Source organism: Talpa occidentalis, unplaced genomic scaffold (genome assembly GCF_014898055.3).
Source record: "Talpa occidentalis isolate TD23 unplaced genomic scaffold, MPIMG_talOcc4v2.1 talOcc4.38, whole genome shotgun sequence".
Classification (NCBI taxonomy): Eukaryota; Metazoa; Chordata; class Mammalia; order Eulipotyphla; family Talpidae; genus Talpa; species Talpa occidentalis.
This window is the reverse complement of record NW_023604073.1, coordinates 15,123-40,805: the sequence shown is the minus strand read 5'-3', so window position 1 is coordinate 40,805 and position 25,683 is coordinate 15,123. Positions and strand designations below refer to the sequence as shown.

Genomic DNA, 25,683 nt, shown 5'->3' with positions numbered 1-25,683 from the left:
GCACAAGTAAGTGTAGGCAAGGCAGCTCCTGCCAACACTATAAAAGCCAGTCTGGGACAGCCCAAATATCCATCAGCAGGGGAGAGTACATACACATAATGAATACTGAATACAAAAAAGAAAAGCACATCCACTAGATCTTATGGATTTAGTATAGAAAAATATAAAATACCCCAATAAATATTTTGTATTCACTACATGTTGAAATGACATTTTGGCTGCATTACGTGAAATATTATTTCTGAAATATGGAAACTAATTGTCCATTAATAAAAGAAGTGGGCAAAGAAAATATGGCATAGAGGCCCTCCCCTGGCGGCGCAGCAGTTGAGCGCTGGGCTACGAAATTGCCCGCAGCCTCTGCAGCGCCGGTTCGATCCCCGGCCACCGGCGAGGGTCCCACATGGCATGCAGACCTCTCCTGCCACCCGCTGCTCCCCTCAGCAGTGTGCTTCGGTCCTTCTGCCTGTTCTGCTCCCCACTCTGGCTCTGGTGAATTATCTCACCCTCCCGCGCTTCTGACTGTACCCAGTGCTTGTGTAATTAAATAAATAAATCTTAAAAAAAAAAAAAGAAAAAACGGCATATACATACAATAGAGCAGCATTAAACTTGAAAAAGGGATATCCTGTCACATGCAACATGGAAAACCCAGAGGACAATACCCTGAGAAGGAGGCCAGTCAGAGATGGGCAAATACTCTGCACAAACCCACTGACATGAGGTATCTGAAATACAGTCAAGCAAAGAGACAGAGAGAATGGTTACCAGGGACCAGCGGAGAAGGAAATGGGAATTGCTGTACCACAGCCACAAAGATTCCATTATGGAAGATGAATAGATGCTAGAGGTCTGCCTTACAAAACTGTGCCTACCGTTAACAATACTGCATTGTACACTTACTTTGTTAAGGAAATAGTGTTCTTACTGCAACAAACAAACAAAAACAAAGGGGCAGGAGGAAACATGATGCTTATTACCCTGTGATTATTTCAGAGGCGTGTGGTTCAAAATACATGTAATTGTTCACATTAAATATATGTGGTTATTTGTATAACAATCACACTTCAGTAAACCTGTTTAAAAATAATTCTGTAACAGTATGAAAATATAAAATTGTATACATGGCTTGCATCATATTTGTATTTGACTGCTCTGTTCTACATGGACAAATACATGTAGGTGGGGTACAGAGAACTGGGTTTGGAAAGGACAATTTCCCCTATAGAGGTTCTATTCTTTTTAATGTGTCATTTTTTTAAAAAAGATTTATTTATTTATGCATACAAGAACTGGAGTACAGGCCAGAGGTGTGGGGGGAGTAAGAGGATTCACCAGAGACAGAGTGGGGAACAGAACAGATGGACTGACCGAAATACACTGCTGAGGGGAGCGCTGGGCGAGTCAGGAGAGGTCTGCTGTCCCATATGGGTTGCTCTCTGGCCAGCCGGGGATCGAACTCATGCTGCAGTGGCGGCTGTGGACAGCTTTCATAGGTTGCGTCTTAACTTCTTGTGCCACCAGGGAGGCCCAATGTGTCATTTTTTAAAATCAATTTCAGTAGTTATTATACCAAAGACTTAGAAATCTTGAGTTAGTTTGAAAGTTCTAACATCCTTGAAAAAACACCAGCATAATGTAGCAACAGCTCCACTGAAGTGAATTTGGTTTTAACCTGATAGCCCTAACCCAGAAGGTCACATCAAGTTAAATGACATCCAGTTTCACTTTGATGTTCATAGCTGCCAGCTCAGCTACAAAATATCGAAAAACATAAGGCACAGAAACAGTGTCAATAGTGTCACTGCGATTACACACAGTACAGTTGTATTTTCTATTGCGCAGGGCAGACCAAGAAGGGGGTGGCTTCTCCAACAGTGGCGAGAGTAAACTACCACACTCCACACACACGTGGGCTACCGATCGATCAGAACAGTTGAAGAGGCGGTCATGAAGGAGAAAAGATGTACCATGAGCCAAAAGAGCATCCCGCTCCATTTCCCCAAAACGGATTCCACCCTGGACATTTCTTCCCCCAATAGGCTGGTTTGTGACTTTGTCTCTGGCTCCTGTTGTTCTAACTTGGAATTTGTCTGAGACCATGTGTCGTAAGCGTTGATAATAAACCACACCTATGAAAATGTCTGCTTCCAGTTCTAGCCCACTGATGCCACTGTACAACCTCTCGGTGCCATAAAAGTTGTAGCCAGCAGCCTTTAACATCTCACCGAAGTATTCCAAAGCTGAGTTCTCCTCTGAAAAGGTGAAGGGTGTAGCATCATGGCAGAGACCATGCAGAGCAGCAGACTTCCCTGCCATACTTTCGATTAACATTCCGATGGTCATTCGGGACGGAAAGCCATGAGGATTGAACAGAATGTCTGGGACCATCCCACTCTCAGTAAACGGCATGTCTTCTGCTGGCCACAGTCGGCTCAAGATACCCTTCTGCCCATGACGACTGGCAAATTTATCTCCGATAGTTGGGTTCCGAGGGACTCTCATAGTGATGCAAACGCACTTGAATCTTCCATTTCCGGTGTCATTACTGCACACTTTGATGTTATCCACAACACAATTTTCTTTACTCCTAGAGCAAAATAAACCATACAAAAAGTCAAAATCGTTTATTTCAACATATACAAAGACTTAAGTTTTATGGATATAACTATTTCTCCATAAAGATGTTCGGAAAACTTAACCTTATTTCCAGTCTCTAATACACATAGAGATTTGTGTTAAAAGTATTTACAAATAGGGCCTCCCCGGTGGCGCAGCAGTTGAGCGCTGGGTTGCGAAGCTGCCCGCAGCCTCTACAGTGCTGGTTCGATGCCCTGATGCTCCCTGGCCACCGGAGGAGGGTTCCACATGGCGCGCAGACCTCTCCTGTCGCCCGCTGCTCCCCTCAGCAGTGTACTTCGGTCCTTCTGCCTGCTCTGCTCCCCGCTCTGGTGAATTCTCTCACCCTCCCGCGCTTCTGACTGTACCCGGTGCTTGTATAAATAAATAAATAAATCTTAAAAAAAAAAAATATTTACAAATAGGGTTACTGATTGTGCTCACTACAAAATTATTAAGACCTACTGAAAACTTTATAGTTGTAAAATAAGCTGAAAATATTTTAAGTTTTAATAGAAGTCACAATGAACTCAATATTTTAGCTAGGAAACATCCCTAACAACATGTATGGCATGTTTCAACATACTTCATAATCAAATCACAGATAACTCTCATCAATTATATTTTTTATTTTATTTTATTTTATTTTATTTATACAAGCACTGGGTACAGTCAGAAGTGCGGGAGGGTGAGAGAATTCACCAGAGCCAGAGTGGGGAGCAGAACAGGCAGAAGGACCGAAGTACACTGCTGAGGGGAGCAGCGGGCGGCAGGAGGGGTCTGCGTGCCATGTGGGACCCTCCTCTGGTGGCCAGGGAACAGCCGGGGATCGAACCGGTGCTGCAGAGGCTGCGGGCAGCTTCACAACCCAGCGCTCAACCGCTGCGCCACCAGGGAGGCCCCCAACTCTCATCAATTATAATAGACTGACAAGAGAAACAGAAAAGTCGACAGAATTTTATCTTGTTTAAGAAATACCAATTCAGGGCCTCCCTGGTGGCGTAAAGGGTTAAGACACAACCTATGAAGCTATTAGTAGCCACTGCAGCACGAGTTCGATCCCTGGCCAGGGAGCTACCCCCATGGCACAGCAGACCTCTGCTGACTCACCTGCTGCTGCTTCCCTCAGCAGTGTATTTCAGTCAGTCTGCCTGATCTGTTCCATTCTGTCTCTGGTGAATCCTCTCACCCCCCCCACACCTCTGGCCTGTACCCCAGTTCTTGTATGCATAAATAAATAAAACTTTAAAATAAAAAGAAATACCAATTCTTTATGACTGAGTTATAACTACCTTTTATATTTTTTTCTAGAAATTCTCCTGTTAAAAGATAACTTTCATTGACTTCAAGCAATTTCTCTGAGAAATATCCTTTGAAAAATAGCACTGGTAAAATAGATTCTGACTGTAGAACTGACGGTACTAGAGAGGGAGGGGAGGAGAGGGGTCCAGAGGAGAGAGCCAAAGGACCCTGGTGGAGGATTATGGGTACTTCAGTGGTAGGTGTGGCTTGATAACATACATTCAAAGAGATATAGCCCTAGATCCCTAAAACATACACAATGCTGTAAAGAATGTTACCTTGATTTAAAAATATATTAATTAAACAAAATTAAATTTTATAAGAGGGAAAAAAAAATTAGCACTGTTTTGTTTGTAACTGGATATCCAAACTTACTTATAGTACATAACGAAGCTCTCCCCAGTGTTCGGGTTCAGGTAGCTGTAATATGGATCTCCATACTGCAGTTTAGCTCCAATAAACGGCAGCCCATCATCATCCAACTTCTGCAAAACCCGTGGGTCACCGGGCTTGATTCCAAATACCAGACTATCATCTCCTTGTTTAATTTTTTCAGAGAGGTCTATGAACTCAGACTTGTAGACACTTCCATGGGCAAAGCCTCGTTCCCAAGAGGCCTTACTCACAATCTACAAGATCAAAGAATAATTTAGGAAAACTGAGGCCAATTAGCAATTTTTTAAATAAAACTAGTTAAAATTATAATACTTGGTTTAGGATAACTGGTATTCAATTATCTACATTTTCCAAATCACCTGACCTGTTAAAACCCAGACATATACAAATGTTTGCTTAAAACCCAATCATGCATAAATATAAAAGGTCAATATATCCAAGACATTTTATATTCTTTCAAAATCTACTATGTGCTCAAACACGCATGTGAATATCATCTCCCTAAAGCTTGCTGCTGTCAACTTAGACCATGAATTAACCTTTTAACAGGATACTCCTGTGCCAAATCCTAGACACCTGGGGACAGAAATACTATCCTTCAGTGACTTAACAGTGGGCGGGGGTGGGGGGGGAATTAAAAATTATAAAGAATGGAACTAGAGGGCCTCCCTGGTGGTGCAAGGGGTTAAGTCTCAGGACTATGAAGCTATCATCAGTCACTGTATCATGAGTTCAATCCTTGGCCAGGGAGTTGATCCACATGGAACCACGGACCTCTCCTGTCTCACCCGCTCCTTCCCTCAGCAGTGTATTTCAGTAGGTCCACCTGTTCTGCTCCCTACCGTGTCTCTGGTGAATCCTCTCACGCCCCCGTACCTCTGGCCTACACCCCAGCTCTTATATGCATAAATAAATAAAATAAATCTTAAAAAAAAAAAAAAAATGGAACTAGATCTCTTGGTGAAACTTACCATGGCATCTTCCATATCATAGCCAGTGTAAGAAATAACAGCAACGATGGCATTTGTCCCAATTGGATAGTTATCCATGTCATAATAGTCATACATGGAAGGTCTCACTAAAGGGCTCTGTGGAGTCTGAAGACGATATAGTTTATTATCTGATCGGTCTTGATAAGTGAGAAGTGGAAAGCCCATGGTTTGTTTACCTATAAAAGGAAAAAACAACTTTTACTTTGTCCCCTTGATTATAAAGATAGTATATGAAGTTGGAAACAACTAAATATTAACTATAGGAGAATGAATAAATAAATCATAATGGTTAAGCTCACCGTGTACTAACACACAGTGTGAAAGTGAAGTAGACCTACATATATCAATATGACCAGACCATGGAAACAATGCAGAGTGGAAAAAAATACAACACTACATTAATATATACTATTCCTGCACATTTGTAACACATCCCAAACAATCCTATACCCAGTGTACGGGACAAGTGTAATGTAACAAAAAAGCATTAAAAGGTTATAGTATTACATTAGCTTCCTTTCTCATATACACACATATATCTACAGAGCAAGATGTCAATATTTGTTAATTCTGGGGAGTACAGGACATAAGTAAGACTTTTTATTTCTTTTTATTACTTTAGAACACAGAATCAATTCAAAACAAAATTATTCTGAAAACATATACACTGGATTTTTTAAAAATATAGTACAGGAGACTCTAGCTTTCAGTAGTAGAGCGCTACTCCTACAGGACCATCCTCAACTACTGAGATCCAGAAAAATAACAAAACAAGAAACACATACATATATGCACACAACTTGAAAGCACTGGAAAGTAACCAAAAGCAGCCACAAACTTAAGAAAAATTTAGATGTGGAGAAAAGGAATTGCACTAGATGAATTTCCAGTTTTTATTTTATTTTACTTTATTTTTGCCTGATAGTCCAGTCAGTGTAATGGCTATGTAGAGTCTAAATGACTTGAAGAACCAAGAAATAGAGTTCAGAAAAGTAAGAGGAGAAACTCTAGAGAGGGAAGAAATCAAAGGAAGAGTCTTAAATTCTGCACATAAAGTGAGTTCAAATCTTCAGAAGACTCATGAATAGTGCATGCATAGAACATTTCCACCTAAATCAGCCCACCTAAATCAAGAGTATACTCCAACTGCTATGTTCAGCTAAGTTATCTAGCAGTTAAATCTAAAAAGGAATCCTCCTCAGAGGAACATAACAGAATCCAATCTAAAATATTTCAATCAGGACCTCCCTGGTGGCGCAAGGGGTTAAGCACCGCACCATGAACCAAACCACAGCCTCTGCAGCACGAGTTCGATCCCCAGCTGGCCTGGGAGCAACCCACATGGCAAAGCAGACCTCTCCTGTCTTGCCCGCTGCTCCCCTCAGCAGTGTGTTTTAGTCAGTCTGCCTGTTCTGTTCCCCACTCTGTCTCTGGTGGATCCTCTCACCCCCCGTGTCTCCGGCCTGTATGCATAAATAAATAAATCTTAAAAAATAAAATATTTCAATTAAAATGTCCACCAATACAATTGACAAAGAAACAGGAAAATATTACCCATATTCAAGGAAAAAGTCCAATTAATGGAGACTGATTCTGTGATGGTCCAGATATTGGATTAACAGACAATGAGCTAAAAAAGTATCTGTTGCATAACTATGCTCCAAATTTTAAGGAAAATATAACAAAGACAAGCATTTCAAAGAAAACAAACTATAAACAAAGAAACAAATGGAAATTAGTCTAGGCTGAAAAACAGAATATATGAAATAGAATGAAAAGTCTGTGAACATGATGATGATGAATAAAAATTCCTATATGATGAAAGAAAAGAGAGAAAACAGAAATCCAGTTGCTTGAGACAATTATCAAAAAGTTTAATTTATATGATGTGTAACTAAAATCTCAGAAGAGAGAGAATGGGGCAGATGCCATATATTAGAAGATCAGCAAAACCCAAGCAACACAAACACAACGAACATCTTATCTACATATATCACAGACAATTTGCTACAAATAAAACCAAAAATCTTTAAGAAGAGGAAAAATAACACAACTTACGGCTAAACAACAATGCATATAGCCAATGACTACTACTTAGAAATGACAGAGACCAAGAAAAGACAGTATAACATCTTTTAAGTGATGAAATTATTTCAAAATTAAAAAGCTATAGGTACTTTTCTTCTGTTACCATCTTTCACCTCATCTTACCCATCTGGCACTGGTACATGTTCCGTGGACTCTGGTTATGATCGGAGAATGGGATAAAGTTGGCAATAACACTCAGCAGGCTGTGAGGGAAGAGCTCTTGGTGGGTGGTAACTCCAGCAAAAACCTCATCCTCAAAGATAGCAATGTTCATGAAGAGCTGGAAAAGAGGAAGGATGAGAAAGTTCAAGGTACAAAGTAACTGTGACTGCTAACATATTAACCTCTCAGGGTTTTTCACTAAAAGACTTGAGAGAACCACCCCACCCAGCATCACGAACATGGCAGGGATCCACTGGGAAGCATAGGGAAGCTTCCAGTTAGAAATACACTTGCCTTACAAATTTCACTCTCAGTCTACCCTGGTCCATATGCAAAGGGGGATATGAAGAGAAGATTTTTTTTTTTTTTAAGTAGCAGAAAGCCCAGTTTTGCAAAAGCAAAGATGTAGGCAAAGAATATGAGTACATATAATTGAGTATTTCACCCTCACCCCTAAGGCAGAACAGTGTGGAAAGGAGCTTTGGGAGCTGGGCAGAATGGGACAGGCAGGTCATGTGACCACAAACCTATTATAACAATGACAACTCTTTAGAAGAGCAATAATAATTAGGTCTCTGAAGTTGTACAGCCGCCATCACTCAATTTCTGCATACCTGTTCCATAGTTCCAATTAGTTCTTCTTTACCCAACTCCAAGTTCTGCACCGGTCGCACCAGTCTACAAGGAGTGGTAAAAAGGAACAATCCTGGGTAGAGACCGGGTTTTCCTGTCATGGGGATGAGGGCCACTTCCATCCAGGGAGGAATTCTTTTTTCTCTCAACACCTGTTTCAACATAAAGAGTTCGGTAAAGAATAAGCAATGTGTTTACATCGTTCTGCTGCTGGGAGACAACTTAAATAGGGATGAAGTCAAACAAGAAATGTAGTTATCTTGGGCCTCCCCTGGTGGTGCAGCGGTTGAGCGCTGGGCTGCGAGGCTGCCCACAGCCTCTGCAGTGCCAGTTCGATCCCTGGCCACCAGCTCCCACATGGAGTGCAGACCTCTCCTGCCGCCCACTGCTCCCCTTTCGTCAGTCTGTCTGTTCTGTTCCCCACTCTGGCTCTGGTGAATTCTCTCACCCTCCCGCGCTTCTGACTGTACCCAGTGCTTGTATAAATAAATAAATCAATCTTTAAAAAAAAGAAAAGAAGAAAAGTAGTTGTCTTGAGAAAATAGTTATGCAGGTAACAAACCTAGCGCCCTGCCAGTCTCATTCTCACACAGAATGCCACTCACCCCATTTTCCAGAGCTGGCAGAGCCCTACTTACTGGGAGGTCCAGCATCACTATCAGGCAAACCAATAGTGAGAAACTGGTAAATCAAGAATGTACGGGTAGGGGGCCTCCCTGGTGGCGCAGCGGTTGAGCGCTGGGTTGCGAAGCTGCGCGCGGCCTCTGCGGCGCCGTTCGATCCCCAGCTGCTCCCCGGCCACCGGAGGAGGGTCCCACATGGCGCGTAGACCTCTCCTGCCGCCCGCTGCTCCCCTCAGCAGTGTACTTCGGTCCTTCTGCCTGCTCTGCTCCCCGCTCTGGCTCTGGTGAATTCTCTCGCCCTCCCGCGCTTCTGACTGTACCCAGTGCATGTATAAACAAAACAAAGAAACCAGCAAACAAATAAATAAAGCATGCCTCTATAAAAAAAAAAAAAAAAAAAAAAAAAAAAAAAAAAGAATGTACGGGTAGACATACTATATGAAATTGTTCTACAGAATCTAAAATAATTACTGAGTTTATTTTAAAGGGTATTTAATGAAAAAGTCCTTCTACCTGGAAAATTTTTTAAAAACACAAACCAAAATTTGAAAAAAATAACAAAATTATATCTCAGAACTTATGGGAATTCACAGCTAAACATATTATTTAAAATGAAAATGAATTAAATTCCTAACTCAAAAGCTTAAAATAAAAGCAAAAAAAGTCCCCCAAAAAGTACAAATCAGGAAATTATAAGATAAAACCTGAAATTAATGAGATGTAGAAAAAGTTTCAAACTAGTGAAATTCTCAAATCTTAATTAACGATCACTCACCCCTTGGGGTGGGGGTGGTAGAGACAGGGGAGAGGACGCACTACATTAAGAAAAGACAAAAGGGGAAAAGCCATCGAATCAAAAGATCATGTAATTTTATGCTCCACAAGCTGTTGCAGAGGGTAGATATGTCCTAACTAATTCTTTTTATAAAGCAGAGACTTACGAATGTAGATTCAAACAATCTTAAATAAAATATATTTCAGAAAGTATTTCTTAAGTCTCAAAACCCAGCGGGACAGAACAATCCACAAAGACACAAGATCACCTTAAAATGTCGGATAGCATCTGCAATGCCAGGCGCAAGCTCCTTATCCACCCAGCCGACCATGGCGCCGTCCAGCAGGACAGGGTAGCACTCATTGTAGGGTCGGTGTGGCGTGCCATCGACTGGAGTGACTCCTGATGGAGAACAGAATGAACATATCAGGATGTTTTTCCAACAGTAAAAAGCCCCTTCAGAGGGGTTCATCAACTCCTTGATCATTTTATTCAGCCAATGATACAGTCTCTAGCAGATGTTTTTGTATTGCCAGAGTAAGTTTCTAAGTCATTTCAGTGAGGATACACAAGAAACTATACTCTGATTGCCTGTGGGAAGAGGCACAGGGGGACAGGAAATCCTTCCACTGTAAACTTTTTATATATATTTCTAAAACCATGTAAAACATTGCCTCCCACCTCCCCAAATTTAATTATTATTGATTTTCAATTGCATATCTATATCTGCAAATTTGCCTACTTATTAAGTTATTTGTAAACCTGATATCAATACCAGTAGCGTTTGTGGTCACTTGAGGACACTCAGCAAAACATCTGAGTCTCTAAAAAAGCAGCTGAGGTCTAATGAGGTGACATCCTACCTTCTTGTTTCAGCTCTCATACTATACACAAGGATCCTTTTCACAGTCTATTCAATGCCATGGTTTTTACATTTCTGTGCTTTATGATGGTGATTTAGTGCTAGGTGTTGAAAATGGCCTCAGCAAAGGTGTGCAGCAAGTGCTATCCAGTGTTCCTGCCACAAGGCTGTGCTGTGCCTTATGGATAAAAATGCACAGTCAGAGATGCTTATACTTAGAGTCCTGTTGGCTGGGAGCTCTATGTGAACGAATCACAGTATACTTAAATAAAGTCTTTAAACAGAAACTCATAACGCAAGCATAACTTATTTGCACTGATTAAAATCCACATAACCAAACAAGACTGTTTATCTCTGTACAACACATACCCAAGTTGCAGAGCAAAGCTGGAATAGATGCTGTGTACACAAACTGTGTGACAACCTCACATATGGCAGTTAAGTGGTTCATCAGGCCGCAGGGCTCCCCGTCGGGGGTATGCACGGGACAAAGAAAACCCCAGGACTCTGGCAGCAGCCTGCGTACTGTGGTGGTTCTCATCTTGGCAAAATCGGCCCCTCTGTGCACACAGCGGAAATGGGAGAGATAGCGTATGAAGTTCAGCTTGTCAGCCACAACACAAAGTCCAGAATCTTGCAGGAAGCCAAGACCTTAATAAAACAAAAGTCATTCAATAATGGGCTAAACTTTTTTTTTAAAGTCTATTTTTATTGGTGGCTACATACTACAGATCACAGACGGGGGTATTACAAAGCTTCCTCAGCTAGAATGAGTGGGAAGAGTACAAAAAGTAGTTAAAACCCCCAGATTTCACCAATTTTATTAGTCCTGACTGGTTCCCTATCTCCTCTACCACTTTCTCCTTTGTGAGGAAACATTAAATACATAGTAAAATAGCCAATATTAAGTGGGATTCGGCCAAGAGAGTTGGGTATTATTAAAGTAATTACTAGCCTCTAAATCTGTATCAGAATCAATCATTTGTTTAAAACAAAAAAAGACAGATTCCTGGGCCCTCAATTCCCATTTTAAAGTTTTCCTTCTATTCTGATGAACCGATCTAGGAAGGGCATGTGTAACAACCCTCCCACAGCACCTATCCAGGTAACCTTCCTCAGGTGGCGCAACCATCTTTAATCTTCTAGGAGGAGTAGGAAATGTATTCGATTATTACACTGTATTTAAGCCAGACAGACACTGTCTAATGCTCCTGAGATTGACATACACTTAAACGTAAATAATTTTACAAAAATTACTAAAATAAAGCCTATTTATTTAATTTCACCTGTTTTAGAACGTAGATTCCCAGTAGCAAGAAGATACTCAAATGGTCTTGTAAGGTCTGTTCCCAGATTAAAAATCTTCATCAAATTTTCATTGTTAATGTACACATTAGTCTTCTGAGCCCTCTTATCTATAGCTAGTTTAATAGACACTAACCAAGCTTCCATTTTTTCCTGAAATAAGAAAAAAAATTAAATATTTTGTGTTTTAAATCCAAGTTTCATATTCATTCCCACATAATCTATGCATTCATACAGAACAAAGGCCTGCTAATATATATACCTAACATAGAAAACATCTAAACTACAAACCTGAAAGACAGCTTTTCAATGTAATATTAGTGGTCAGGCATTTCTTAAGATAAAAGATACAAACCCTGTTTACATGTGGGTTTTTTACCCTCAGGACTACTGTTATTTTGATTGCCCCTTTGTGGTGAAGGACCATCCTGTGCACGGTAGGAAATGGAGAAGCATCCCTGGTCCTTACCAACCAGATGCCAGCAGCACCCTCCGAGTTGTAACAAACAACAATGTCTCTAGACAATGTCAAATGTCCTCTGGGGTGGGACAAAAGTCACTTTTAAGAATATCCACACTAACAGGAAGAATCAAAATGGGTTGCTTTGTTCTTAGAAACTTTTCAATTAAAATGCTTTTATCAAGCAGTCAGAACAGCATCAATCTCAGAAACAGGCAACAACAAAGCTTTGAGATCAGCATGTTGCCTGTTGTCTCAAGAACAAAATCAACCAACAGCTCAAAGTCCTCAAATGACATCTAACACACATGACAGTTAATAAACTAGCAGGAAAGACGGACATGTTCTTCTCATATGAAACCTGTGATGTAACGGAAAAGGAACAGAAGACCAAAGAGAAAAGAAAGAGCCACAGGGTAACAGCACTGGCACCTGAGCTAGGAGGAGGCAGGAGACCCGTCCCCTGCAAGACGTCTTCCTAGTGAACTCACTGTCACTAACTCACAGCCAACAGCACTTTGACTCAGCCCCAATGAGCTTGTCTAACCACATATTTTCTCAGAGAGGCACATCACACAGCCTCCACGCACTTGGGAACATCAGGTAGAACGCCAGCATCACACCTAGGGCCATTTTAAACAGCCAGATCAGCTACAAAAAGCACAAAAATGTGAGAAAATACTAACTCTTGTTTATAGAATGAGAACTAAAATAAGAAAGCAGAATGCCGCTCTGTTACACCTTGGTTGGGAACAAGTGCAGCAGAAGACTCCAAAATTTTTACTCTCATTGTGTGTCTGTAAATAACCACGAAAAGTGATGCCAGTGCTGATATTGTTGGTGTTACAAGTTAATCTTAGTGAGTGGGTGAATTTGTAAATATGGAACATGTGAATGAGGACTGACTGTATGGTGACATGTCATTCACACTTAATCTTTAATGTTCTTAATCAAGATTTGTCTTTACTTACCCTATATAAAACCATTACAGAAATTTCTCAACCTAGTGTAACCTAGGATCTTTGATTAGATTTCTTACCACTAAATACAGAAAATAGAGACTATATAAAATGCCCAAACTAGCAATTAGTCAAACTAGCAATTAGTCAACTATCTGTAAGTTCTGCATCCAGCTTTAAAGATGGAGTTCGTCCCACAATAGATACTGAACATGTAGACTTGTCATTATTCCCTAAACAATACAGTATAAAAGCTATCTACAAGGCATTTTATTGTTGTAGGTATTATAAGTAATCTAAAGATTATTTAAATTATGAGATGATATGCATAGGTTTTATGCAGTACTGTACCATTCTACATAAGGGATTCAAGCACCTGTAAATTTTGATATGTGCAGGAGGTCCTGGAACTAATCCCCTGTGGATACCCAGGGGCGACTGTATAAACATACATGTAGGAAATAACACTGCTAGATACTGTCACACCATTCTTCAGAGGCACAACTGGTCCCAGGTGAAAACAGCACATAATTTACCTTCAGATACATGAGGAAGAGTTGACCAGGCGTAAGGACTTCCTGATTCACCAAACTATCAGGATTCTCCTCCATGCACTCTCCTTTGGCTAATGCAAAGAGCTTCCGGGTCATGAGACAAAGTATATAAAACTTTTCAGTATTTGATTTCAAGTGGATACAGATGCACTGGCTGTCAAAACAGAAAGGAGTAGCTTATAACAATCCAGCTGTTTTTTTTTTTTTTTTTTTAAGATATATGCATACAAGAGCTGAGGTATAGGCTAGAGGTGGGGGTGGTGGTGAGAGGATTCACCAGAGACAGAGTGGGGAGCAGAACAGGTGGTCTGACTGGCGAGGGGAGCAGCAGGTGAGACAGGAGAGGTCTGCTGTGCCATGTGGGTTAGCTCCCTGGCCACAGGATCAAACTTACGCTACAGTGGCTGCCAACAGCTTCAAAGTAGTGAGCCTTAACCCCTTGCGCCAACAGGGAGGCCTCCAATCCAGCTGTTAATACTACTTGATGTCCTACTAACCAAGGTATCCACTTCATGTTTACCAAAAAGTCTTTACTCATTTTTTGAAAAACTGTTTTTCACCTTTAATGGCACTATTTTTTTTTTAAAGATTCATTTATTCATGTATACAAGAACTGGGGTACAGGCCAGATGTGCAGGAGGGTGAGAGATTCACCAGAGACAGAGTGGGGAACAGAACAGGCAGACTGACTGAAATATACTGCTGAGGGGAGCAGCAGGCAAGACAGGAGAAGTCTGCCACGCCTTTAATGGCACTATTAGCAAAAGAACAGAATATAGTCTGGAGTTGTGCTGGCCAACATGGTACTGACAAGCCACATGTAGCTAATTAAATTGCAATTAGTTAAAATTAAATGAAATTCAGAATTCAGTTTCTCAGTTGCACTGACTGGTCACTTGAGCACTCAAAGTGGCTCATGGCTGTGTATGAGACAGAGCTGTGCTACAGCAGGGTTGCTTTATATAAAAATCACATGGTAGTTACTCAAGACAATTCCTTGCCGCAAGGAAATAAAGGGATGATGTCTGCAACTTTCAAATCATGCAGAGAAAATAATACAGCAAATGTAGTAAAAATGTTAACTACTGAACACAAGTATCCAATATACTAATTTTGCAGTAATTCCAGAAGTTTGAAGTTATTTCAAAATAAAAACTGAAAAGTACAATAAAACAAAACAAAAATACCATAAAAAGAAAGGAGAGGGGGCCTCCCCGGTGGTGCAGCGGTTGAGCACTGGGTTGCGAAGCTGCCCGCAGCCTCTGCAGCGCTGGTTTGATCCCCGGCTGCTCCCCGGCCACCGGAGGAGGGTCCCACATGGCGCGCAGATCTCTCCTGCAGCCCGCTGCTCCCCTCAGCAGTGTGCTTCGGTCCTTCTGCCTGTTCTGCTCCCTGCTCTGGCTCTGGTGAATTCTCTCACCCTCCCACGCTTCTGACTGTACCCAGTGCATGTATAAATAAATAAAATAAAAATAAATAAATCTTAAAAAAAAAAAAAAAAACTAAAGAACTTAAGAAAAAATTACCATTAAAAAAAAAAAAAAGAGGGCCTCCCCGGTGGCGCAGCGGTTGAGCGCTGGGTTGCGAAGCTGCCCGCAGCCTCTGCAGCGCCGGTTCGATCCCCGGCTGCTCCCCGGCCACCGGAGGAGGGTCCCACATGGCCCGCAGACCTCTCCTGCCACCCGCTGCTCCCCTCAGCAGTATACTTCGGTCCTTCTGCCTGCTCTGCTCCCCGCTCTGGCTCTGGTGAATTCTCTCACCCTCCCGCGCTTCTGACTGTATCCATTGTTTGTATAAACAAATAAATAAATAAATCTTTAAAAAAAAAAAAAAAAAAAAAAAAAGAAAGGAGAGGAAGGTCATGGGAACAAAGCTAGTCCCTACGCTCCTAAACAGAATTCTACCCCCAGGTCCATTCCAATTCCTAAATGAATCACCAACTCTAACTACATCAATACAAAGAACTACTGATACCCTCCAACCCCCCTGAAAAAAAGCTTGGATGGAAGCACACGTACTTAAACAGAAACTCTGCAGCTTGTTCATTTGGATACCAGTCAGGAAGATTGAGTTTTACTCTGAAGCGTTCACCTAGATAGTGAAGGACTTGTTTTTGTGTGGAACAACCCTCTTCTGCCACAATCCTTAACATCTGAGAAACAGAGTTTCTGAAGAAAGAGTCATCCTCTTTTCCTTTGACGAGCTCCTGAAAAATCTGATAATCGGAGAAGTTGACAAGTGCCTAGAATAGGAAAAAAAAGTTTTAATTGTTATGTAATAACTATTCCACTTAACTCATTCAGTAACAATTCTTTTCTTTTTCTTTTTGATGCCCAGGACAAATGAGCAGAATTGAACCCTCCACAATGAGTCAGTGTCTGTATGATAGATACCAAGAAACAGCCCCATGATTCTTGCCTCATGGAATTCACAACTCTAGTTTCCTCCTGAAATCAATCATGGTCACTTATGTGACCAAGAGACTACAGTGAAAAAGTTCACATGTGACTCTCCAGGCTTGGTCATGAAAGGCATTGTTGCTTCTGCCTCATCTAGGTTAACTCTCTCAGAGAGCTACCCTAAGCAGGACCTGTGCAGAGGAGCTGAGATGTCCTGCCAACAGCCCACACTGACTTGCTAGACACTCAAACGGTACAGAGTCTACACTGGAAGTGGATTCTCCAGCCCTGGTTAAGCCTTCTGAACAAATGCTGTCTTTACAGACATCTGACAGAAACATCTTCTGAACCAGAACAGCTCAGCCAAATCACTTCTACAAACCTGACCACAGAAACTACAGGGGGAAATGTTTAGTGATGTTTTAAGTCACTGAGTGGAGCAGCAGATAACTAGGAAGTAGGAACTCTGATGAGGAGAACATATCTATTCTGTGGCCTCCAATGAATCTTCTCACAACAAAATAAAATACTCAGTAAATCATACCTTAAGTGCAAATCCCAGAGGAAGGAAAAACAGTTCTTTCCGATAAATGAAGTTCAACATAACTGTGCCATTTTCCAAGTAGTGAAGATTCATATTGATAGCAGAATGTTCTTCCCGCACACAGTGCATTGAAACTCCTATTGAAACAAAAAATAAAAAAATTCTATAATACTGTAAATGCTTCAATCATTTTTTTCCCTGAATTAGTTTTACCCTTTTAGAAATAACTGGAGTCAAACCACTAAGTTCAATCAATGCTGGCCACCAAAAATGTCACCAGAACCTGCCAAATGTCCCCTAGAATGTAAAATCTTCCAGGGTTGATGTTGGGAGAGACCCCGCGCAGTGAGCAGAAGGGCCTTGACCTGAGTCCCTAAGGCATGTGAAAACACATGCGTCTTGAAGGAAAACCTCTGAGTGACAGGACTTGGTGTTGAGTGCCCGGAAAGTGACCTGTGTGGAGTCAGGCCTCTACCTCTCCACAGTCTTAGAATAACAAAAATAATGAGCAAACTTCCCAAGCTCTAGCTAGGGGGTGATAAGATTATGTGCATGAGAACCAACCACCTGGTACCCTACTGTCTGAAGTAAATAGATAATAGTAAGAAAGTAGACTAATCATTCATATGTGTTATCATTATATGGTATGCTTTGATGTTACACCTGCTGCAATTAAAATAGTATATAATGAGCACTAAGACAATAAAGATTTACTGCATGCTGGACATGACAGTCCCCCATGTCTGATTTCCCTCACCGTCGTGTCCCAGGTCCAGGACTCACTAGAAGTCCACTGGTTGAAAACCCCTCAAAGTACTAAATCTAAGAATTTAATGAAAATTCAAAGTTTTCTATCAGAGCATGGCCCTTGTCTTATAGCACTTTATATCCCCAGCACCCACAGAGTCTGATCAAATGGAGAAAAGGAGAATTTTAGATATTAAATTAAATTAAAACAAAGATTGCTAAGACATACTGCATCAAGTGCTACAAAAGAATAAATGCCTGAACACTTTGCCTTGCTGCTATGATTATAGGTACAGCACGTATGGTTATAGAGGCTGGTCTTTAGTTGCATTATAAGAATAAATTCTTCAGCTATAAGAAATTCTTATCAGGGTTACACAAGAATGCAAAGTCCTGTGAGGCACTGTCACAGACAATGCTTAATCAGAGGCAGGTAGCAGAGCATGGATCAAAAAATTTCTGAGGCCTACTCTGATCTCTGGCCAAGTCAAACCAGTCTCCATCTTCATAAACATATATGTTTCTTTCAGCTTAAAAAAAAACCCACAATATAGATACTAGGCTTTCCACTTACAAAATCTTTTTTTTTTTTTTTTTTTTTTTTTTTTAAATTTTTTTTTTTATTTTATTTATTTATTTATACAAGCACTGGGTGTAGTCAGAAGCGCGGGTGGGCGAGAGAATTCACCAGAGCCAGAGCGGGGAGCAGAGCAGGCAGAAGGACCGAAGTACACTGCTGAGGGGAGCAGCGGGCGGCAGGAGAGGTCTGCGCGCCATGTGGGACCCTCCCTCAGGTGGCGGGGGAGCAGCCGGGGATCAAACCGGCGCTGCAGAGGCTGCAGGCAGCTTCACAGCCCAGCGCTCAACCGCTGCGCCACCAGGGGAGGCCCTCCACTTACAAAATCTTAATACAGAAATGATTACACACAAAAATATCACTCTATTTAGGTACAGCTACTTAAAAAAAAAAAAAAAAAAAAAAAGGCTTATAATTTTTCTAATAGAACGTCCCAAAAATCACTACAAGTTACCAAAGTGAGTATAGCCAGGGCCTCTGGTTTTCCATTTTGGTCTTATCATTGCAATGGGGAAATTTCTCCGAGGCATAATTAGCATTCGGATGACTTTTTCAATGCCATTGATTATAAAATAGCCTCCCATTTCCTGCCAAAGAGACAAATTATAATATTAAACAAAACTATAAACACAAAAGTGAATAACTGCAAGTCATCACCCTCATTCCCAGGCAGACACAGAACAATATGAGTAAGAGGAGCACACAGGCGAATTCAGATTAGTAATAGGAGAATAATAGCTTTAGTCAGTATCACATTTCTGTGAAAAATATAAGGATTGCCTACCTTGAAGCAGGCATATGATTCTGGGTACTCTACATTATTGTAACATTTAACCCTCGTGACAATGAGCGGGATAGCTATTGTGCCCATTCTCAGCAGAGGAAGCTGCTCAGGGAGATTAAACTTCCCAAAGTCACACAATGGTCAGTGGAGCAGCTGGGTCGTCAAACCTAGACCTGCCTTCAGAACTCTCTTCCTGCCACACAACACAAGCTCCCTGCTGCATGCAGAATCTGTATGTCTTGATCAACTCACACAATAGTGCAAAGCCACCCAACACAGCTGCAAGAACTGCTGAAGGGAAGACAGGTGAGTTATTTAACATGCTTGCGGCATCATACTCTGGCAGAGCACATTTTAGACAATAGTTTTTCATAGACTAAGTTAGCGTAAAAAAAAAAAAACAAACAACAAAAACAAACCTCTCTAAATATGTACCATTCAGAAAATTAGGGGGAAAAAAAAATCTATCAGTTCTTTCCCTGCAATAATAGCCTCAATTTTAAGGCTACTTTTTTATAATTGTCTCATTTGAGACTCACTCTGAGCCCTACACAATATACAGCCAGGATATTAATGCCCCACTTTACCTATCCAGAAAGCAAAGCAGAGAAAGAGACACTGACCCCCCGCAGTCAAGCTTCTAGTCTTCTCTATTGTCACCTGGCCCATTAGTGCACTGGACCCTGAAATTACCTCTGCTTCCTCATGGTGCTTGATGAGCGCTTTGGGAGGAAGGTTGTATAAGTTGCAAAGGTTGGACTTCACCATGATGGGAACATAGCCAAGAAATTGTTTAATGATTCCTTTTGAGACCCCGTTTACTGCCCAACTGATATCGGCCTAAATGGAAATAACAGAAGAAAAATTATTGAAAAAATCTGAATCTACAAGAAAAAGATGAGCATTTTAAAAGAGCAAGGAAGACCATAAATGAAATACTATGTTTTAGATTTAAAAGATAGGATCTCTTAGATGATGGTACCAACAAGGCAGACTACAAACTCGGGATCTAGCTTTGAACAGCCTTATTCTAAAAAATGTAAAATGTGGGCCTCCCCTGGTGGCGCAGTGGTTGAGTGCTGGGCTGAGAGGCTGCCCACAGCCTCTGCAGCGCATGTTCGTTCCCCAACCGCCGGCGAGGGTCCCACAAAAAACAAAACAAAACAAAACAAAAAAACAAAAACAACAAACAAAAAAATGTAAAATGTGACGGCCTCCCTGGTGGTGCAAGGGTGAAGTCACAGCACTATGAAACTAATGGCAGCCACCGCTGCATGAGTTCGATCCCTGGCCAGGGAGCTGACACACATATGGAACAGCAGACCTCTCCTGTCTCATCCGCTGCTACCCTCAGCAGTGTATTTCAGGAGCTCCGCCTGTTCTGCTACACAGTCTATCTCTAGTGAATCCTCTCACCCCCAAATCCTCTGGCCTGACCCCAGTTCTTGTATGCATAAATAAATAAAGCTTTAAAATAAAAATGTAAAATGTGAAAGTCACACACTGTCACTTGTACTCACTGTCAACTTTCCCCTGTAGGTGCTCCTTCGGCCCCGGCATTCTGCTGGGTAGACACTGAGCTCTTTGCAGATGCTCCCTTTTGGAACTGTGGGGGGGCTGATGACAGCATCCACAATAGTGAGAGAGATACGTTCATCTTTGAAAGCAAATTCGAAGGGAGGTATAGCCTGAAATACAATTGACACTATTCACTGTTTGCATTTCCAAGGCATTTTTTTCTCTAATACTCTTCCAAATCTTATTATGTTCTATGAATAATGATGCCTGTAATGCCAAAGTGACATATATTTAAAATGACAGTAAAAGCCACATCTGGTCTATTCATGCCTTCATCAAATGCTTAAAACTATAATGCATGAGGGCCTCCCCTGGTGGCACAGCAGTTGAGCACTGGGCTGTGAAGCTGCCCCGCAGCCTCTGCAACGCTGGTTCAATCCCCGGCCGCCTGCAGGGTCCCACATGGCGCGTAGACCTCTCCTGCCGCCTGCTGCTCCCCTCAGCAGTTACTTCGGTCCTTCTGCCTGTTCTGTTCCCGGCTCTGGCTCTGGTGAATTCTCCACCCTCCTGTGCTTCTGACTGTACCCAGCGCTGTATAAATAAATAAATAAATAAATAAATAACTATAATGCATTAACTCATACTTTTGTGAATGCCTACAGGTATCAAATTCTGTAGTAAGCTCTTGGGATCTAGTTTTGTACAGAACAAAGCTGTTTTCTGAACCAAGTACCTGCCTTCTCTTTTCTACCCTGTGCCCTCTATGTGCACAGCAAGACAGATGGGACTGCTGCTAAGAGGACAAGGATATGGAAACATCCTCCTGATCCAGTACCAGACCCACCAAGCTATTCCACAGTCTGTTGTTTGTACATGTCATCCCACGATGGCTTCATACGAAAGCCAGAGCCATGCAAAGAGAACGGTGGTTCCCCTTCCTGAGCAGCGGCTTCTCTACACCACTCCCTTGGGTGAGCTCTGCTGTTCTGAAGTAGGGGCGCCGCTAAGTATGCGCGCATATTAGCTACGAACAACCTCCTAGCCTTAGAGTAATAAGAACATCAAAAACAGAGTCACATAAACCATAAATCAGAGACATTCTGTGAGGCAGGGGGAGTGAGCAAAACAATCAGAGGGATCGAAGGGATCAAAACAAGGGAGGGAAGAGCACACGGGACTAAGGTGATGGTTCACGGGTGAACTGGTGGTGGGAATTTTATGGGGACTACACGATGATGTAAAAGTTATAAATGAGGGCCTCCCCTGGTGGCGCAGCGGTTGAGCGCTGGGTTGCGAGGCTGCCCGCAGCCTCTGCAGCACCAGTTCAATCCCCGGCCGCCGGCAAGGGTCCCACAAAAAAAAAGTTATAAATGAAAATAATTAATTAAAAAAACAGTGTCAGTATATCAAGGAAGTTGTCTACTCCTGTGAATTCGACTGACCTTTTCCAAATTTTAGCTAAAGCTGTTATTATTTTAGAACTCAACATTTTATTCTAAAATAAAACTTTGGGGCCTCCCCGGTGGCGCAGCGGTTGAGCGCTGGGTTGCGAAGCTGCCTGCAGCCTCTACAGCCGGTTCGATCCCCGGCTGCTCCCCGGCCACCGGAGGAGGGTCCCACATGGTGCGCAGACCTCTCCTGGTGCCCGCTGCTCCCCTCAGCAGTGTACTTCCGTCCTTCTGCCTGCTCTGCTCCCCGCTCTGGCTCTGGTGAATTCTCTCACCCTCCCGCGCTTCTGACTGTACCCAGTGCTTGTATAAACCAAACAAACAAACAAACAATAAATAAATAAATAAGACATGCCTCTAGAAAATTAAAAAAAATAAAATAAAATAAAACTTTGATGTATTTCATATTTAAGGACTACTGAACCACTGTTCTTTAGGATTTTCATAGTCTTTGGTCACAATATTTTGTTACATGGTCAATATGTAACCTTTATGTGTTTCTACTTAAGGACATTTTATTTAATATATATTGTTGACTCATTAATATTGAACTCACAGCCAACAGCACCTACATCATGACTAAACAAGGTTATCTACCACACGCTTATTTGTAAGGCACATCATAACCTTAATATGCTTAGGAAATATTAGACAGCATTTCACCATATGGTTGAAGGCCAGGAAAAACAGCAAAATCGTCAACAAAAAGCCTAAGAATGCAAAAATCTGAACAGACTTCAAAAAGGACACTTATTTACAGTATAAGAGCTTGAAACATGAAAGCAGAGTATTGCTTTACAGGATCTTATGCACCAGGAAACAAATTTTTCACTGAACTGTCCATATTGGTGAGTACTGATCTGGAGGTCACAAACAAATTTTACTTAGTAGGTAACTCACAAACATGGAATTCCCAAATAGTGAGAATCAACTATATTCTGAAAAGATGACTATGATGGACATACCGATTTGAACTCACAGAATGGAGGAATCTACTCAAAAGAAACCAGGCAAAACTATAAACAAACAAAAATATGTTAAGGCTATTTCTCCCTTGGCTCTATAAAGTTTTTAGTCATTTGCCTTACTATGTTATGGAACAACAATTTCAAATAATAAAATGCCAGCTAAGTTGCAGTATCATTATTTATCCTGAACTAGATTTTCTTCATCTCTTTCAACCAGAATATATCCCAAGAGAATGAATGCAGAAGCAGATACAGGAACTCAGCTGTCTTCTTATAAGCCAGACTTTTAAAAGATATGCAAAAACGTCATCATAATGTTAACATACAATTGGCTTATTTTTAAATGAATTAGTTTTTCCATTTTAATTTCTAATAGAGTAATAAATACTGTAAATAAATACCTTGCCCTCATAACACAAATCCTACCCTACAAAACCAAAGCCAATAGTATCCCCAGAGCATTGCTCCTTCACTTTCCTAGGTGGGAATTCTCTCTCCTCTTCCCCACAATTCATCTAAGCCTGCTGTCCCTTCTCCAACACCTGGATTTGGTTGTACTTCCTCTGTACTCCTCAAGTGGGTACCCAACCCTTGGCAGGGGAATTCTCAAGAGGACTGTCACTACTTTCATATCTCCACCACTCTACTCCAAAACATGATGCCCAGTTCTCAAAAGCAGAGAACTCAACAGTCTCTTCCACTTCCACTTTCTCCTCTCAGAGTCTCATGCCTGGAGACACTGGCAATGCTTATTAAAGGAGACCTTCCCCATCACCTTTACTTGAATCCTTCATTACCATTACCCTCTGTGCCAACCACTTAATGTTGACAAATGTTACCTAATAATGCCATTATACTTTCCTACTGAATCTAGCTTTTATGTCTCGTTTATCTTTCTCAGCATCAACCTAATTGAGAACAGGTGCCCATTAGCTTCTAATTTCAAAGCTCTAAGTGTGTGTGTTGTGGGGGGCGGGGGGCTGTGAAGGAGAACCTTACACATTAGTGTAGCCACAAACAAGCTCAGAACCTTTTGAGTTAAGTATTGGACAGGTTAAGTCTTCATGCTATAAAAGCGTGTGTCTTAAGAAGCACATTTCACACGGGCCACTCCTCACTTCAACAGCACCCACAAACTGTCCTACAGACACTACGGTTCCCAATCACATACATTCAGAAACCCCAAATACATCTATCTCTAGCTGACTCTACAAGTGCCAGGGGGCCAAGTCCTGCGCTGAGTCCAGCACGATCTAATGGTGTAGCCTTGGGGGGTATAGTGTGACCTCCCCGGCGTCTCTCTCGACCCACCGCCGCGGGTCTTAAGCCCTCTAGGCCCAGGCCCCACCCACCCCCGCTTCCCGAGTCTCCCCCACCCCTTGCAGGCCCCGAGTCTCATTCATCTCTCTCCCCTCTCATCCTCTCCCGAGGCCCGCGCCCGTCCCAAGGCGCCCTTCTGCAGCCCCTCCGGACCCTCTCTCCTGTACTCCTCGTGCTTCGCCAAGGGCGGAGGGTCGTCGCCAAGGGCGGAGGGTCGTCCCCGGGTCCAGCCGCGCGGACAAGCGCAGGGCTCCAGGGCGTCGGGGAGGAAGCCGCGCTCACCTGCACCGCGAGGCCGAGTCCCTCGCGCACAGCGTAGTTGAAGGACTCCACATGCGCCCGCGTCAGCTCCTGCAGCGCTGGTTTTTGCTGCTCCCGCGGGATCCCGTAAGAGGGGTCGGTCAAGTGCTTCAGGCTAGGCCCGCTGGGCAGGTTCCGCCACCGGCCGCAGGAATCCATGCGGCCGCCCGCACCCGGAATCCCAGCGACCACTCCACGCGCGCCGCGAAGAATGGCAGAAGAGCCGGCGCCCGCGGCCTGCTGGGAAATGTAGTTCTCCTTGTCACCCCGCCCTTGGTCCTTCCATTTTATAGGGTCGACTTGGAAGCAAAACCAGACTGAACGAGCCGGTTTAACACTGTGCAGATCCAGACGGTGCCAGGTCCTCTCTGCTTACCCTGCCGCTCCGGAGAGACCCGGAGGTGGAAACTTGACCCACCCTCTGCCCCACGCCCTGTTCAGGTTGCGACCTCTTTGGCTCTGGATTTAAAGACGCGATCTTCAAAACATACCCTTTTATCCTGTTATCCAGTTGTGGGATCCAAGGCTGATGGGACTCTGGGGAGGCACCCCTGGCTTTAAGGAAAAGGCAGATGTTGCGCACCTGGCTGCAACTTCTACCCATCTCTTTCGTTGTTCCATTTTTATTTTTTAATGGTATTATTTTTTATTGAGGTAACAGTTGATTTACAACACTGTGATTTAGAGAGAGAGGTGCACACCTTTTCAGATGTATGTTACCACACGTACCCCTAATCCACCATAATCCCCCACCCCCTTTCCGGAAACCTCAAATCTGTCCTCAGATTTCTATTTACCCAACTCTTAAATCCTGAAGGCTCATTACTGGAATGGACAAGAAGTAGTCTACCCTAGCTTTTTCTCTCCCCGTCTTCTGGGGAGCTGGGGCAGATGGAAGGCCTTACCATCCTTAAAAGCCTTTTTTTAAAAAAGATTTGTTTTATTTATGCATACAAGAACTGGGGCACAGGCCAGAGGTGTGTGGGGGTGGGGGGCAGTGAGAGGATTCACCAGAGACAGCGTCGGGAGAAAGACAGGCAGTTGGACTGAAATACACTGCTATGGGGAGCAGCGAGCGAGCCAGGAGAGGTCTGCTGCGTCATGTAGGTACCTCCCTGTCCAGGGAGGGATCGAACTCGTGCTGCAGGGGCTGCAGATAGCTTCACAGTGCTCTGCCTGATCCCCTGTGCCACCAGGGAGGCTCCCTCCTTAAAAGCCTTTGAATCTCTATGAATCCTGTGACTCACTTAATCTCCCCAGAATGGGGGTTTATCAGGGAATGCCTGCAGATGTCTTTCAGCGTCATCTTTTGTGTATATGTGTGTTCAACAGTTGTAACCTGTGTTGC

At 42.6% G+C, this 25,683-nt stretch overlaps 1 protein-coding gene across 1 annotated transcript; it reads right to left on the bottom strand.

Moving 5' to 3' along the window:
• Positions 1-533: 533 nt before the first annotated feature.
• Positions 534-24,547, bottom strand: LOC119256685 (DNA-directed RNA polymerase I subunit RPA2). Its single transcript, XM_037524457.2, has 15 exons — positions 24,318-24,547; positions 20,302-20,469; positions 19,475-19,621; positions 18,452-18,584; positions 16,674-16,810; positions 15,749-15,972; positions 13,713-13,884; positions 11,739-11,910; positions 10,822-11,103; positions 9,859-9,992; positions 8,174-8,344; positions 7,521-7,677; positions 5,289-5,485; positions 4,297-4,550; positions 534-2,590 (listed from the first exon to the last, which is right to left on the bottom strand). Exons 1-15 carry the CDS (start codon positions 24,492-24,494, stop codon positions 1,708-1,710), a joined length of 3,408 nt encoding a protein of 1,135 aa, XP_037380354.1. The 5' UTR covers positions 24,495-24,547; the 3' UTR covers positions 534-1,707.
• Between the last annotated feature and the right edge of the window lie 1,136 nt (positions 24,548-25,683).